Raw genomic sequence first — 17,671 nt, 5'->3', positions numbered from 1 at the left:
GTGAGGATATCAGCTCTAAGAGGCAGTACCACATTTCCCTCTTCCCAGAAAACACCTGCTAATTCTGCAACTGTGCAGGGGGGGTTTGGACAGCACTAGTCTGCAAAGTGCTGTGCCCTCATTCAATGATCTCACCACATCATAAGAGCTAAACTCACACATTCTGTGTTTTGCTATTGTTTTGATTCATTAGTTAAAGAGGCACCCATCTCGATTAAACTGATTAACACCCATTAGGTCTGCCTGCTCTGCTTTCACGTGATTTTCACTGTCACTTTTCTAACTGAGAAGGAAAAGCTCAGCTCCCAGAACCAAAGTTACAAAAATTGCCTACACAGAGCAAGACAATCTAGTTCAGAGAGGTCTAATCAGAGCAAGCAGAAGGCTTCTGCTTGTCCTGCTGCCTCCACCAAGATTTCAATGGTCAAATGAATTAAGAGTCCTGCCAGGGAAGAATTACTCAATTCATAGCTATTTCATAAAAATGCCATGTTTTACTGTCACTATTATGTTAAGAATAGATAATTTTCAAGCCCAGTGTCCTTTTCCAACACTCTGTCAATTTGTAGAGTGCAAGGTAGACCTTGAGAGTGTCACAGCTGCAATGCTGCAGAATGAGAAGCTGATCTGTGAAATCCTCCCAGCCTGTGCCTATTTTGACAGAAACAGAACCTGGTCCTTCGCCTCTTCCTCTTTATTACTGATAAGCCTTGCTTGCAGCATGTTCTTCAAAAGATCTGCCATGTAGAAACACTGACATTTGGCAAGAGAAAGCTTCATCCAGAATGATGATCTTATTTGCATATGTCTGTAACTGATATATCTGAACAACAGAGTTTGTCGAGTAAACATGAACAAAGCACGATTCAATAAACCCTGTCTGTTAATAACCAACATCTGTGACTTTCACAAATTAAGCACTACAGTAGATCACAAGGAGTTAGCAAAAAGGGAATGCAAAAATGCTAAACTGCATGAAATAATACAGATAAATAACAACCAACAGTCTTACCACAGAACAAGTCTCTGCTCAATTTCCTTGAGAAAACCAGTGTGAAATTTGTGCAACGGTTCAAAGCTGGAGAAAATTAGATTTTTCAGTGTTTCAGGCATGCAATCCTCTTTACTCACTGCACTCTGAAACCACTACAAAGGAAAAAAGAAGCAAAATTATCAGTGGGTAGAATGCAGAATCATTTGCTGTCTTTATGTACCTAACCCAAATACTCCTCACAGCTAAGCCAGCAAGGATCTTATTTAGCTGGCACTAGGAGTACAACCCAGACTATCCCTGAAACTCCTGTGTGCTGAACTGGTGCTCTTATCAGAGATCAGGCCCTGCATAGTTGAAAAAGGAACTCCCTGCCCCTTTCCCATCACTGATCAAATCCTGAAAATTCTTTTCAAACCCAAACTGGTTAGTCAATACAAACTGAATTTGGAAATGCTGGAGGTGCAAGAGAGCTTGCAACACTTGCAAACAATCCAGTAAAATCAAAAAGAAGTATGCTCTGCACTTTCTTTTTGCCGAGTTCCGTCTGAAATGCCTTTGGCAGGAGTTGGTTCAGTAAGCACCCACGCCCGTGTTGCTGTGTGCACACAGAGGACATCACTTTGCAAAGTGAACAAGAGGAAGACGCTGCTATCACAAAACAGGCGTGGCAGTGCCAGACACTGCGAAGACTGAAACAGGCTCCTGCTCTGTCTTGCTCCATATTCTCTTTATTTCGCCCTAATAGACTATGGGTCACACAAAACCACAGGACTAGGCAGCCTGCCAAGGTAGCAATGCCTATTATCTTCAACATGGTAACACTGCTCCCTCCTTACTGTCCTGAGGGGTTCCAGCTATCTGTGGTTGACTTCCAGCAGTGGCTAGAAGGCTGTTGGGACCATAGTAGGCTGTTACAACAGTCTTGCTTGACACTACATCAGCTGGAGCTGAGCCAGACCTGGGATGAAGAGAGATCCCTCCCAAGCTTCGGTCTCCCCTGCTTTATCTCAGCACCGAGGAGAGCTAAATTTGAAGCACATCTACCAAGTCTCAAATTTCATGCACAGCAGTTGTTCCTTTTCCAACTACGTCAGCTACTTGTTCACTCTCAGTGGCCTCCTGGGCCAGTCACTTGTGGAGCACAGCTGTATGCTAATCATCGGGCCTGTCCCTCTTGGTGATCCAGCAAATTCAAATTTGCCTACCACAAGAATAAAGGACAGGGTAGGAAATGGGGTTTAGCTCTGAAGAGCTAGAACTTTTTGTTTCTGCAGCCACTGGGTGAAATACTAGATGAAAACAGCTATCTGCTGTTGAGACTGCAGCAGTGACTGCAGAACTATCCCACAGAACCTGGCCACTTCTCTCAGCAGGCTGGCTTCCCAGAAAGCAAGGGTGAGTAGCAGTGGGGCCACAGCTACCTTGCTGCCTGTAAAAGCCATGTTATATTGCCTCTGTCTAAGCTGGGCTCTGATTAGCTGCATCTGTCATGTGGGATCCTGGAACAGACAAGAAGCTGAGGAGAAGGTGCGTCCCTGGTTCCCAACTGGTCCCAAAGTTCTCCCCTGAAGCACGTCCTCCTTTCCACAACACTCAACACAGGAGTTGGCAATGCACCTTACTGGGTGATTTAAGAGCTGAGAGATCTGGAGCTGGCCAAAATGCCATGAAGGGGTTTGGATCCCGTGCCATTTCACAGAAAATGGTTACTTAAGACCAGATCTTGCACACATTATTCTTCAAAGTGAAACAAGACTGTTGCTGTGTGCGCAAATATGGCAGCTATTTGCCTTGGTGATTTTAGCAACCACACTGATCAGATGCTACAGATGAATGACTCGTTTAACACACAGTTTCACTCACTGAAAAATTAGAATCATTCAAATAGGTACTCCACAATATTTCATGTTAAATGGAGGGCATTTAATACAGTAGAAAACATTTATATGTGCCCCTAAGGAGCTACTTCAGTTTTAAGAGAAGTCATTGAAAACCCACAGGCATTTTTAGTAATTATAACCACAAAGCATGAGAGCAAGAAAAAATAACTGAAGCGTGTCCCAAGTTCCTCAACCTGATACAGTTTCTTAGTGCATGTTACTAACCACAGAGCAAACCTCTACTCTCTGATTTTTGTGTTATTTCCTCCCTGGAGGAGCACTCCTGTGCACGGCAAAGAATACCTACAGCGCAGAATATAAAAGCAGCATGCAACAGCTAGGATGTTAAATGGAGCAGATGAAATACCACCACTGACTAGAGCTTCACGTGTTTCGTGAGTAACGCTCAAGTAAACATACCGATGTGATGACTTCAAGGTCCTTCAGGTATGTTCTCTCCGTAGTCGCCACTTCTTTAGCCATGAAGTAAGATTTCTCAGTTGGGAACCTCTGTGAATTGCAAGCACATTAGGTTTTCCTCTGCTTTTATGGAGAAAAAAACCCGTAGATAATAAATCATGAAGAGAGTTACAAACCAGTGACCCTTGCTTATGGTTATATCGTGACTCATGCTTGAACATTCCTAAGCCCTGAAGCCCAAAAAACAATCCTTCCTTGCAAACACAAGAGAACAAGCACTTTCTATGGGTTTTTGAGAGACTTCTTTTCCTGCCAACATGATTTCTACAGCTTTGGGGCGTTGATGTTCCTTTCAGTCTATTCCTGGAACAGGACATATTGTGAACTTTATGAAGACATCCTTTGCAGGCTAGATGACCACTTGAATCAAATGTCAAATTTGACAAAATGACAAAAATCTGTGTCTGATCATTGTAAGTTTTATAATCAGGATGATAATCCACAGGAAAAATACTTTCAAAAAAATTCAAACCTGTAAGATTTTCCCAGGCTGGACAACTGAACAGTGGGAGAGGGGAAGGATTTTAGACTAAGTTACAGATTTAAAATTTCTTAACTCTGAAGAGCCAAAGGAACCCAGCTGATCTTCTGTGTTGCTCAGGAAGCAAAAATTAAGGAAAAACATCCATAGATCTTCTTCGTCTCCTCCCTGAAGACATATGATGCAGTGGAAACACTGTGAATGCCCTGCGAAGGGAGTCTGTGTGGGCATTTCCTAGTCAGAATGCACCCCCATAGGAACCATCATCAGCTGGCATACACAGCAGCCACTGGCTGCTCTATCTTGGACTGGCACAGAGAGTCCTGACTCTCTTAACTGATTCTCAGCTTTTCTTCTTCTCAGATTTCTTTCACATAATCTTGCTAACTACGCACAGTGTGAACAGAGATCTTCCTTACACAAACTCCCACTCTCCAGCAAAGCCTGTGGAGTTCCTTTATTCCTTCTGAGATGCTTCAAGCTGAGGAGAAAAAACAGGCCACAGAAGGACAAAAAGCAAGCCCCTCTCACCCAGCAGCAGAGGAGGGATGAGCCAGCAGGCACCCAGAACACCCTGGCTCAGACAAACACTTTATCTTCAGAAAGCAGTTTTGGATGAGATGCTCCCTTATGGTTTTGCTGCAATGATGGGTCTGAGCCAAAGTCAAACACTCCCAGCTGAATGCTACAGGCTGTGGCTCAAAGAGAGCATTTTCTACTCCCACAACCAGATGCTCCAGTGGTGCTCCCAGCAGAGACAGACCAGAGAGCCTGGGTTGGACACTCCCACAACAGGCTCAACACTGTTCCTTTTCTTTCTGTCACCTGGAAATTTTCTCTCCAGCAATGGAGCTGACTGTTTTGTTACAACAAACTACCAGACTCCACTCCTTAAAAGCAAGTTAGATTTACAGGAGACCCTGTCCAAACAAGCTCCTGAGGTTGCAACCAACAGGAATGGCAACACATCAGAGAGAAGAGACACAAGGCCAACTTCATTCCCCTTACCTTTCTTTTGACCTCTTCCTCATCATCAGCCCTGATGCATGACGGGTCATTCAGCAAAGGGCTGACCAAGGGAGATGACTGCTTGGCATCAGGGCTCAAGTTTGGAGATAAAGTCATATTTGCCACTGATGGTCCTCCTTGGGAATTGATGGAAAGCTCTGAAAGGTGAGGGCTGCCAGTCAGAGAACCTGCTAAGAAAAATGATAAAAGAGAAATCAATTAGGACAAGCTTTCTCAAGCAAGTACCACAAGGAATTATAATCTTAAACTGCAGCATGTGAAATTATGCTACAGGACATAGCCATCAGGGTCCTCAAATGGCCTTGAAGCCAGAGGAACTGCATCCACTTGCATTCACCATGGGACTGGTTAAGTGTCTTTTAGCTGATAAAACTGGCTGAAATTACTATCTCTGTAGGGAAGGGATCAAGACACAGATGACTGAGCTGCAATTCTTTACAGTGAGAGTGGTGAGGCACTAGAACAGCTTGCTCAGGGAAGCTGTGGAAACATCCCTGGAAGTGTTCAAGGTCAGGCTGGATGGAGCTCTGAGAAACCTGGTCTAGTGAAAGGTGCTCCTGCCCATGGCAGGGGGGTTGGAGCTAGGTGGTCTTTAAGGTCCCTTCCAACCCAGGCCATTCTATGATTCTAAATATCAATTCAATATATAAAAAAAAAATCATCATTGTAATCCACTCTATAGAAGAGAATAAATACAACAGTACAGGAATCATCCCTGGAGTGCCATTCTTTCTAGCAAAGTAGAACTTCAAACACTCAAATCAGTACTTCATAGGGAACTACAGGACACAAGTTAGTACAAATTTATCTAGTCGAAGTCTAGAGAGAAAGGATGACTTTCTACAGCAGTGTTGCTGCTAAGACCAGTCAGATCTAACATGAAGGGAGAAAACTACTAGTTCCCCAATTTCTACACACAACACGAGTATGTATATTATACCTTGTAAGTCTTTCCATGCTCCTCTGATTGTTTGGGATGGAAATGCTAGCATTACATTTACATAAGAAAAGCAATACTTTTAATGCACACAGCATGACAATTTCAGATTTTCACAGATATAAAGTCCCATTTCATTTTAGATTAAAAATATTAAAGAATTAGACAATTAATTACACTTCCATGGATTCATATACACTACATTAAATATTACTGAAATTAGCATTTTGTCGTCTGGGAAGCAGCCAGATTAATGACTGCACAGAAAGAAAGTTTGCCAAAAATGCTGAGTGTTCTCCCAGTTATCCCCTCCTCCATACGTCTGATAATCTAAACCTGTTTTAGAAGAAGAATCTGTCATGTGGAAGAACATTTACAGTCTGTGCCATTTTGGCATCATACATTAAAATCCAACCAAAAAAAAGTGACAAGCTCTTGACTACCACAGCTAACAGGCTGTCTAAGATTAAATGTAAAACACATACATTGCTGTATATAATCAGGGTCAAATACAATTTACTATCATGTGATTGTGTCCTCCCTAAATTATGATAGGTAAATGTTCCTGTGGCTAAAAAGAACACAGCTGAGATACTCCAGTCAATATAATATAAAATAAATATAATTAGGCCAGTAGTAAAACCTATTTATTTTCTGGAAGAACTCAAGATTTATTGCTAGAACATGAATGTTTTCCAGTTCCAAACCAGTTCACATTTATAAATCATTCCTTTGAAAAGAGAAGGAAAAAACAGCACAGTTATCAGTTTACGTAATCATGACAGTTATGTAACCTATTATAAATCAAAGTCAAAGCAGTATTTGTCTGAAATAATGGTCTGTATTATTACAGCTAGCAAGAAAGGATTTACCAACAGTTTCACACTAAATCAATGTGCAGTGAAATTTGAGAAAATGCCACAGCTTGTTACACAAATGTCAATTTTATTGACACTAGCACACAACTGCATACAGTATTTTCCAAAGAAATGGAATTCATCATTGAGAAATAGTGAAACAGATTAATAGCAAGGTTGTAAGGTTAAAAGTACTTAACTACATTACAAAAGACATAAGAAAAGTGGTATCACCTCAAATGTGGAAACAAAGAAATTCTGGCACTATCCCTGTCATATGACAGCGAATAAATGATTTGCACCTCTGTGAGAAGTTCACAGCATTGTAGTCTAGAAGTTAAATAGCACCTATCTGTGATAGATAGATATAGATATATTGACATACCTACCTACCTATCTATAATCCTAGATCTAAGTTCTGATGGAACTTTTATCAGTACAACTCAAGTATTTCAAACTACAAAATATCAAAAGGACAATGAATTAGAAAGATACCCTATCTTACAGTTGGAAGACATGGGAAAAGCATTATGGAAAGTATCACAAAAAATGTGCCTGGTGGCTCACAGCACTGGGTACACACCCCACTGATTAAAGACTTTGCACATCAATGCATCACTGACATTCTCGAAGTTATTTTGCAGCAAGCTGAAATGCTGCACCTTCCCTTTTGGCACCCATGTGGGCGTGAGCAGTGACCAAATCCAACCACTACCACAACCTACAAGCAAGAGCTCAGACCCCACCTGCCAATACGCTGAACAAGTGAAAATTAAAATGAGTTATAAGAAAGTGGCTACATTACAAAAGGGCCTCAAAATGTTCTTACATGCATACATTCTTGGGCCTAATTACAACCAACACAGCCATAAATATCAACACACTGGATGTTGCTCTGGGAAATGTGGGAAACAAATTCGTTTTGGTGTGAGAAAGTCAGTAAGCCACGAAGAAATGAAAATGCAGGTTCTTCCCTCTCCCATCACCAATCAGTCAGGACATGTGTCATGCTGATGGTTTATGGCAGTGCTGCAAAGTGACTTTCTCTTCTTCACAGAGGTGAGGAATAAGTAACCTGAATTAAGAAAATGTTTCATCTGATGTCCTGCCACAGAAGAGTATATTCATACAGGCTCTACTCATCAACTACAAACTGCAGAATATAAACAGAAGCAGAAGGGAGAAGACCAATCTTATTTACAAGGTACTGAAATCCCTTACAATTCACCCTAAAGGATTCATTGATTGACAGGCAATTATTAGCATGTCACTTGCCAGATAGCAAATGCTACTGCACTCAGGAGGCCTAAATGGTTTGCAGCTGGTAACATGGAATTGTCCTTGCTCCTACTTCAAGTGATTTTATTTAGATTCAGATTTGGGCCATCTTTCAAATTTAATGGAGTCAGCTGTATACACACAAACCAAGAGAAAGTACAAAAGAATGTTTATGTAAGGATTGTTTAAGTAGATACTAAAATTATATCCTTGGAGGAGTGGGTAGGAATTAACCTGCGTGTGCTTCGATTATTTTCTAAGCATGGGTTTAAGAAGAGAAACCAACACTGGTTGATGACAGTGGCAAATAAAGAGAATGCATTTTACCATGGTATGCCAGATTGGCCCATCAATGCCAAAATACCTGGAGTGGCTCTCAGTTCCTCTGAGCCAGTTTCCTCTCCAGACACTGGAGAAAAGTGCTACAGAAGGGAAAGTGACAAAAGAAGCACAACTTGATTGAAATCTAACTTGGGGAGAGAAAAAAAAAAAAAAAAATTCTATGAAATGACATTTTACATGGCCACAGAACATGAAATTATGGGTTACCTTCCTAGCTTTACACTGTCTCAAATCGCTCCCCACCAACATACACATTCCATGTGCTACACAAAAAGAAGCCAGCAGCTAGAATCAAATACTTAATAGCTATACCTTTGTCAAAATACACATCAGTTGCTTGCTGCAATTTGGTGGTGGAAAGGCACAGAGTGCTGGCCAGCTGTGAGTGCCCTGCCAGAGAGGGATAGGCTGGGCTCTGCCCTCAGCCGCCAGCTGTGGTCCATCCCACTCATTGTACCTGCATTACTCTAGGCTCCTGTCACACACAGATGTGAACCCACAGGGACTGAGGGTGGTGCTTACGGGGTGCTGGGCGGAGTGATACTGCTTTAAAACATGGCTCATATCAACGGAAAAACAGTTAAAATCAGTACTTTCCAGTTGATGAAGAAAGTCTCTCCCAGAGGTCAATTCACATCATAGGTGACCTGAACTGCCTCTTTCTTTGTTGACTACATCGGCAGCATAAGATGACTTGAAATCCCTGGTTAGAAACTTTAACCTAACACAGGGGAGCTCCCTTCTTTGTGAGGGAGACAAATGGGACTCAGTGTATCCTGAAGATACTCCTCCTCCATTCCTTTTCTCCTGAAACTGCAGTATAACAAACTCAGTCCATTTAGTGTTCTGCATCTGCTTCAAAAGAAACAGTTCCCATCCATACACACTTTTTTAACAGAGAGGAAGAGTACAGCAGCGTTAAGATGCTCATGGGAATGCTCCTTCTCTGTGGAGTACCAAGAAGTGAAAATAACTCAATTATGGAAACCGAGAGAAAACATCAACCATTATTAAAGGTGACTGAAATTCTGCTGGAAAACTTCATGTACCACTTAAGATCTCATCAAGTCAACTCTTAAGAGTTTTATTGCTCTCAAGGTTGTTGTTATTATTATTATTACAAATTAAAAACACGTTAAGAGCCAGAAAAGCACCTTTCTCAACATCTGGAATGTTGCAGGGCTTATTCTCTCTTACTCCTCCATGGCCTGCTCTGCAGTCAGGGGAGGTCTGTGACATCTATATCCCAGTTACTCAGCTTTAATGTCAGATCAGTGTTTTCTAAACTCCAGTTTGGCAAATGAAACCCAAGTTGTTTCCCCTTTCTCCTTGACATTACTGAGCATATCACTTATGAAGGCTCTTTAATAAGAAAGTATCTGACAGAGCTGCCACTGCTGTGGCCACAGTCTAGCTTAATTTTCCATTTTCACAGTGGTTGCACAGCTCTAACGTGTATCTAAACATTTTGGTCAGAGAAGATGCATAGTACAAAATGGCATGGGGGAGAAGAGAGCACCAGATGAAGTAGCAGGAGTTGTCATATGCACTTCACCAATCACTAAAGTACCTTAGATTGAAGAAGAGTTTAATAATGGTGTCCATCCCTTCTCTCTCCAGCTGTGAACCAGGCACAGTTGTACTGCTAAAGAGTTATGGGATGGAGATTCTGCTCTGTTCTCCCTCAATCAAAGAAATAAATCCCACTGACTTCCACAAAAGCTTGAGGGGAACCAGTTCATCAAGCTGCACTTCTCTTCCCCATTAAATGAATCAAGCTGGAGCAGTGGATAGAGTTTGTTAGTTTGAAAAGTAGTTACACAACAGCCATAAATTCACGTACAAACATCCCTGAATGAAGTACCAAAGATTTTGAGGAGGAACGGGAATTAAAAACAAACTCTTGAAGAAATCCAATGTCACACACAACCACTAACTCTGCCTGGCTTGAAGAGGAACTTGACGGAAAGGTTCACTTTGACTCCACAGCTTCAAAATGCATGCCCATGGCAGTGAGCAGAATTTGGGAAAATGGTGCACCTTCTCATGAACCAATTTCCTCATATTTAGGACAAAGCATCAGCCAGCAATTGGACAGAACAATTAAACCAGTGACAGTTTTACAGCAAAATACCAGTTAGAATGAGTAAAAGCCTTCAGGTACAGGTGAAACTAAAAATAATAATAATAAAAAAATTAATTCCATGCATACACAGTTAAATGGCTTGACATGCTTACAGTCTCATCAAGCTTGGTGTTGGTTTAGTAGCCAGCAACCTCTCCAGCTGGTAAAGGTCCATGCTTTATTGGTGTACTGCAGTATTAGACAGCGGTGAGTGTGAAATCAGACAGTAACTGCTGTTGGCCTACATCAGGGTATACTCACACCTTAAGAACAAAGAGTGAGCATTACAGTCTGGGAAGAATACAAGGTCACTGGGCATCAGTCCTTTGTCTAGCCTTGATCTCTCCAGACAGAAATAGAGCAACCTACAGAAGGTTTTCCTGTTGTACCCGGGGTTAGGGTTAGTTTGCCTTTGTTTGTCTTTAAACCAACATAACACAGTGCTACAACAGAATTGGAAACCTTCAGCCCCCATGTAAGCTTATGCCACAGATACTGTCCATTCCAACAAGACATCCGACCAGGACTGCAGTGATCCTGCTCACGAGCCACGGCAGACGGCCTCCAGCGCTGGGTGCAGCCTTCATTAGGAAATGAAGGGCAATCTGATTGTGCTCAAGGGAGCCCAAATGCCCTGGAAAAGAGACCTTCTCCCCTCGCTTCCCTCTTCTCTTTTGCCCCTCAACATGGTGTGGTTTCTCAACCTGAGAGTCACAACGTGGTGAGGGTTTTCATTAATTCTGAGGCAAGGAGTGCTCCATGAGGCAGGATCACTGTAATAGGAGGTATTAGGTACTCCCAATACAAAATAGGCATTTCGGCAGTAAAAGGACATTGAGACAGTGCTCCAAACAATGCAAGGAACAGAAGATACACCATGCTTTGAGGATAGACAGAACATTGAAAAGGCTTTTTCTCCCAGAGAGGTACATGCTGACAAAACAGTGCATACAATGAAACAAAAAATGTTTCTCTTTAAAAGGTATTAAACAAATGACAAAAATGAGAATGAAGTCCCCAGCATTGTCAATTTTAAAAACTAATTTTTACTATCGAGATTTATTTTTTAAAAATCTGTGCATGTGCACACACAGAAATCAGGAAAGGGCTGGGTAAGTGAAACACTGCCAAGCTTATGAACTTTTGTTAGTGGGTCCAGGTAAATTTTTTTTAGCAGGAAAAGGGAAATATAAGGATTCAGCTAATCAAATATTTTTAAGTGCCTCATGGAAAAGCAACAGGCATGAGCTCTAACATTCTCTGAACTAAACAGAAAGAACTAGCTCTGATCTTGCTGAAAACCATCAAAGGCAAAAGCTTGTTCTCTTCTCAAAACAAGATTTGCAGCATTTTAAAGAAAGCATCTAATCTAATTTTAACAAGCTTGAAAGCTCTTGAATCAGAAAGCATTCATTTTCCTTCAACCTTTCATGCTCAGTCAGTGACAGCTGTATCATTACTGCCTTCAGACTTGATTTTTATCAGTGTGAACTGTGGATTTTTATGGTTCTCAGGGGCCAAAACTTTACCGAAAAAATCATCACGAAAATTATGTCTTAAAACTCTAACCATTCTTGAGCAAACTATTTACCATTATGTCATGCAAATTTATGATCCTAAGGTCTTTACCCCCTTTACTGTAATAATGCCACCATTATTTACACACATACTTGTGAAAAACATGCCTGTGAATACACAGCTCAGCCAGGCACACAGGCTTTCCAGATCTCATAACAGTTAGAAGAAAGTGCTCACTGCTTTTAATAACAAACAACATAAACCAAGCTTATTCTACAAGCTCTTTATAGAACACAGAATTAGAACAAAAGACAAAATACTCTGCAAAACTGCTACATGTCACCCAAACTAGGATTTTTGTTCATATGATGCCTTTGATTTTTAAGCAGAAATTCTGTATTTTAAAATACCAATGGCACCACACAGCCTAACCATAACACAGAAGATACCTTTGCTCAGGATGCATATGTTGCACAACAATCATTTCCCTTACAAATAAGTAACTAAGATATGTGCCTTTGTCTAGGCGTATTTCAGTAACTATAGAAACTACTGAAACAGAAGAGGAAAGATTTTGCTAATGTCAGTTTCCTAGGATTTAAATTTCCTTCCTTTCCAGAACCTGACAGTACGGGCAAAATTTTTCCTAATGTAGCTTGACTGAAACCAGAGTCTGCTGCTACTCACATTTGAGAAAAGTTACGCACCAGTCTAAGCTTTGGGTCCTCACGACGTTAACACTGTGCATCTGCCACTTACCATCAGAAGACCCACAACCATCATCATCAAGTAGGAGACACCAACAAGCAGCTGGATTTCTGAGAAAATGACTCTTCTACCACTTGTGTCTGACAGCAGCTAACAAAAGAAAGGCCTACGTATTAAAAATTGTCCCAGAAGATTCAATTTCCTTCATGTATTTAGGGTTTCTCTTATTTTTTATGGGGAAGAGGACCGATCCCCTAAACAAAGAAGGAAAAGATGAGCTGAAGTACACAGAAGCTGCCTTAAGAAACTATTCAGAGATAGAGAGAGAAGCATTATTGGAAGACTAAAAGGGATTTTGGCTTACTTCACCTTATTACATGCTTGAACAGAGAACCTCTTTCCTTCACATTCACTGCTCTTTCCAGCTGGTGACAACCATGCTGCTGAATGACAGGGATTCTCCAGTGATCCACATTTCTGTGCACAAGGCTGCAACACCCAACTTCCTCAAACATGTGGAAGTCAGGAAAAACTTGGATTGCTAATTTGTTTTTCATCATTAGACGTTAAAATGCAGCAATTAAAATCTCATTCTAAAGTCGCCTCTGACAGCAGTCTAACGACTCATTAAGATAAATGAGATTAGTTAAACAAACACGGAATTTGACAGAATTTATAGGTCAGGCATCTTTTTTTTTTCCTGTTAAACTGTTCCAGAAATAGCCACTGTTCATGCTAATTGCATACAGATCATACTAATGAGATCTGAATCACTGGTTTTACCAAAATTCAAAATTGGGTCTGCTTCATCAGTTCAACTGATCAACGTAATTCTTGCTCTTTGAGTATCCTATAAAACTACTGGGAATTTAAACTCTCAGAAAAAGAGTGAAAAACATACTATGCCAAAGGGAACTGTAAATAAATAGGGCTAGATATTTTTTGTGTGCTTAAGATGTTTTCTGTTCTTCTCGTTTCCTTGTCTTCCTGACCTGGAGCTCCCCAGAAGAAACTTCTAGTGATTACAGAGACTCTATGTTTGTGTGTTTACTGTGGGACTGAAGAAGACAGAATTTAAAACCTCTCTGCTTCTTAGTGAAGAAAAAGAGGGCCTATAAACAGCTTTTCGATCTCTCACCCATTTTGTATTTGACTTTCTCTGGTCACTACCAAGTACCTGCATGTACAGACAGAGAGGTCAGAACAAGAACTTCTGGCATCAATGCTCCTACTTCAGAATGAACAGAGCTGCTTCAACTAATAAAAGCCTCACTGCAAACAAAAACCTGTCCTACAAATATTCAGGGGAGAAAATACAGGTCCTGAAGCAGTCTGGTCTAGTAATACTAGCCCCATTTAGTGAACTAATTCACAAACCATTGTTTTTTCACTCTTTACTGGATTCTACTGATTACATTCAGCATTACCAATGCTGCCCTGCGGAGAAAATTCTTTCTAGTTTTGCATGCCCTTTAATCTTGAAGAAAACTAATAGACTGAAAGGATTTTTCAAACTATTGACATGCAACTCTTTCATTATGCTCATTTGCCTATAACTCAGCTCTGTATAGCCTACATAAAGTAACTGCAAATACAGCAAACCTAAAAACTTTCAGTTACATGTTGACGTTTTCCACCTATGGGAATTTCTCTTCCAGTTTTTCTTTGATATAACTTGCACTTAGCATGCCCTGCAATGGTTAGTGGGAATAGCCTGTTAGGCAGGCTCTGAGCCATGGATGAAATGGCAGCACTTGGTGGAAATCATCTTCAGAGAACACTTCTCTCTTGTCATGCACAAGGAGTACATTTGCTAGGGGATATGGACTGAAAACAGTGCAGTCTAGGCCGTTCAGATATCGATTATTCAAAGCTCCCTACCTGCAATATCCTATGTAGGTCTTGGCTCCTACAACAACTTGCCACTCTCCATCTTTCCTTCATCTATTTATTGACAAATCTAATATCCTGGGTCACTGAGGAAAACTAGATTCTAGGAAAGGTTGCCATGAAAAAAGGAATTCCAGAAGATCCCAAGAGGACATCACAAGTTTGAGCTGCTGCTGAGTAGGCAAAAACTTAATATTGTCTGACATGACCTTTCTACTGCCATTGTAGAGGATGGCTGAATGTGGTCAAGCAGTTGGAATAGCAAAGAATGAACCAGAGGGCCTTTTATCCAGAGGTTACCTACATCTGCACATTATTATGGACAAACCCCTAACTGCTTTTGCAACTCATCTCCATTATTTATCCAACTACATGGGCAGCATTGACTCATCAATCCAACAAGAGGCTTCCTCCACATCCTCTGCAAAGACAGGAGATGGATGATTCAGGACTACACAGTTCAGACCAGACATAGCTGCTCAATCTCGCTGGGATTCAGCTGCCTCATTTGTAGCAACTGCCTAAGGATATCTGGGCACTTGATGAGTATGGGACTGAAAGTTCATTATTAACAATAAAAATTTCAGAACGGTGAATCAGAAGTACTATCAGCCACATCCCAAAATCTACTGGAATTGGTGGGAGAGTCTGTTAGTTACCCTGTCTGTAATCACCTGCTATACTTGAGACAAAGATAAGCTTAGATCACTGTTGTTGTCCAGTGTATTCAGATTAATAAATGCTTGCAAGAACTAACTAGAACTGACAAGTTCCTCTTACCATGAGCAGTTTGGGAACCAGGACAAGAATTCCCCCATCTCATCTCATTTGCAGTCTTGCCCTAAAGGTTTCTGTTCTTTTCTGCAAGGTCTTTCCAACTGCCCCACAGAAACAAATTCCCAGATGACTTCTAAGGGACCTGATCCTGTATGAAAATGTCAGATTAAAACTCCTTTCTCACTTCACCATTCTTGGCAAGGGCTCAGATATGAACCACATGTCTGGTGGAGGAATTTGGCCCACAGACTGCTTTTAATTAAAAGCTTGTCTATTGATATTAAATGGAGCTTCACTGGCATTACAATCCTGCAGAAGTAATTAATCCTAAATGAAATTATTTCCTATGTAATTTATAAACTTTACTTCTTCTAACTGGAAGAATTCCAAGTGTTAAAACAACAACTACTTAAACACTCAAAGCTGAAAAAATGCCAGATGACAGAAAACAGAGAAAAATCCTCATACTGCATTTTTGAGGATAATATTGAAGTGGGAAAAGAAAAGCTGTTGAGATACTTTATTAGCAACTAGATTAAATCCAGTTACCCAGTAGGTCTGTTCTTAAAAAGTTATAAATTCGATATATTTGTAGGCATACAAGAGAAGAAACAGGCCTGGATACAGTATCTGAAAGGATGCAAAATAGTAAATGCTACTTATAAAATTTTATATTCACTTAAATCCAAAGAATGTGAAATCTATTCACTTCTCTTAAGTAGCAGAAATGACTGAAAATCCTTCTTTTGCTACAAATCCATTACTTGTACTCTAATTTTACTGGCTAATGAAGCAATTAATTAATCTGTCCAAATTGCTATTACTTTACTTTATACTTACTGGTACTTTTACTGCACAGGCAATAAAAAATAAATCAAAAGAAGAGTCATGCACCCACTTCCCCATGCTCACACTATCTGCTGATGCAAGCTTCAACTACTTATATTTCATCTCATATAGTGTGAACTTCAAGGCAATTATTTTACAGCTATTCTAAGTCCAAAACACAAACCACCCTCTTTTAGAATCATATACAAGCAAGCTTTTCCCTAATTATCAGTCTTGCCATTTGTAGAGTCATGCTTTTAACTACAGGAATAAATGAGAGTATTCCCTGTCCCCAGAATATCGGTATCTAAAGAGATGCTTTAAATCATTCCTGGTCAAGAATGAGGTATCTAATCTCTAAGAAAACCAACACACTAAAGGAGATGAGAGAGTTAATACTTATATTTACACAAAGATATATTTTACTTGCAAAACGGTAAAGTATATAACAACACATGCCTAACTAGGTATATTTTTAAATATCCTTCACTCGGATTAACTCTGTTAAAGTGTGCATAGACCAAGGCATTAGAAAAATTAAAAAGACTTCTTATTTTATAATTTTTGTAAAAACAATCTTGAAAATTTTATATTGTCTAAATTTACAAAGTCCTGTCGCTTTTTCATCAGTACTTATGTGAATGGATTCATCATTGCTACATGCATGTAGTGCATGGTGCAGATCACTGGAAGTGACCTGAAGTTCAATCAATACTGTCGTTCATCACTTACAATTCTGGGATTTATTTCCATTCTTCCACAAGAAAAATATATAAAAGTTAAAAATAAGGCCAACCATAAAGAGCACATCTTGTCTCCCAGATCTAATAACTATAGGACACGTTCCACGCAGAGGACCTTTCATCTAGATTTTCTTAATTAACTTGGAGAAACTAAAATCAGATTTTATCAGGATACCTTAACTCTCAATACTTTTAGCCTGTGAAAAGGAAGCATACACAGAATTAGTCTCTTTGTCCTTTTGCCCATATCCACTCTGTGGACAGAACAGAAGACAATCAGCCTGGAACACAGTTACTCCTATCATTCTCTTGTGGATGAAAAATTTCTGAGGTGGCACTACTAAAAAAGTAGCCTACGACAGAGTAATTGGATCCTGCACAGATAAAAGATCTTTTGTGATCAAAGCAAAAAATAAAATTAAACAACCACCATCTTCAAACCACTGACCACAGAACTTTGATGTCTCTATAATAATTTCACTGGAAGTATAAGTGATTAAAAAATTTCTTGCAATATATCTCTATATTAAACTGATAAAGGATAGAAAGGATTGCCTTGCAAGTAATACTCATACCACTCTTCATTAGAACTGTTTTGATCAAAGTTTTTTTCACTTGAATTGTATCTTTCATCCTGTTCTCTTTCTTGCCCAAAGAAGAGTTTGGAGTTTCAAAACCTCCATCACCAAATCAGCCTGTTGAACTCACTGAAGAAAAAGACAATACTGTCATTTTTCCTGACAATACCGTTATCTTACACATGCCTGATTTGTACCCTCAGTTCATCAGATTATTATAAAACGT

At 40.1% G+C, this 17,671-nt stretch overlaps 1 protein-coding gene across 5 annotated transcripts in view; it reads right to left on the bottom strand.

The window, feature by feature from the left end:
- The window catches only part of FARP1 (FERM, ARH/RhoGEF and pleckstrin domain protein 1), a 205,038-nt gene that overhangs the window by 26,973 nt on the left and 160,394 nt on the right, over positions 1–17,671 (bottom strand). For 3 of the 5 annotated variants that reach the window (XM_048295831.1, XM_048295826.1, XM_048295829.1), the window contains exons 14-16: positions 4,844–5,034; positions 3,295–3,384; positions 1,013–1,146 (exon numbers count right to left, since the gene is read on the bottom strand). In XM_048295831.1, coding sequence (XP_048151788.1) covers positions 1,013–1,146; positions 3,295–3,384; positions 4,844–5,034 — 415 coding nt within the window. The remainder of the gene's footprint in view (positions 1–1,012; positions 1,147–3,294; positions 3,385–4,843; positions 5,035–17,671) is intronic. The other 2 variants (XM_048295827.1, XM_048295830.1) reach the window with 1 other exon arrangement.

This window comes from Corvus hawaiiensis, chromosome 2 (genome assembly GCF_020740725.1).
Source record: "Corvus hawaiiensis isolate bCorHaw1 chromosome 2, bCorHaw1.pri.cur, whole genome shotgun sequence".
Classification (NCBI taxonomy): Eukaryota; Metazoa; Chordata; class Aves; order Passeriformes; family Corvidae; genus Corvus; species Corvus hawaiiensis.
Note: the sequence above shows the minus strand (reverse complement) of the source record. Positions and strands in the feature narration are given on the sequence as shown.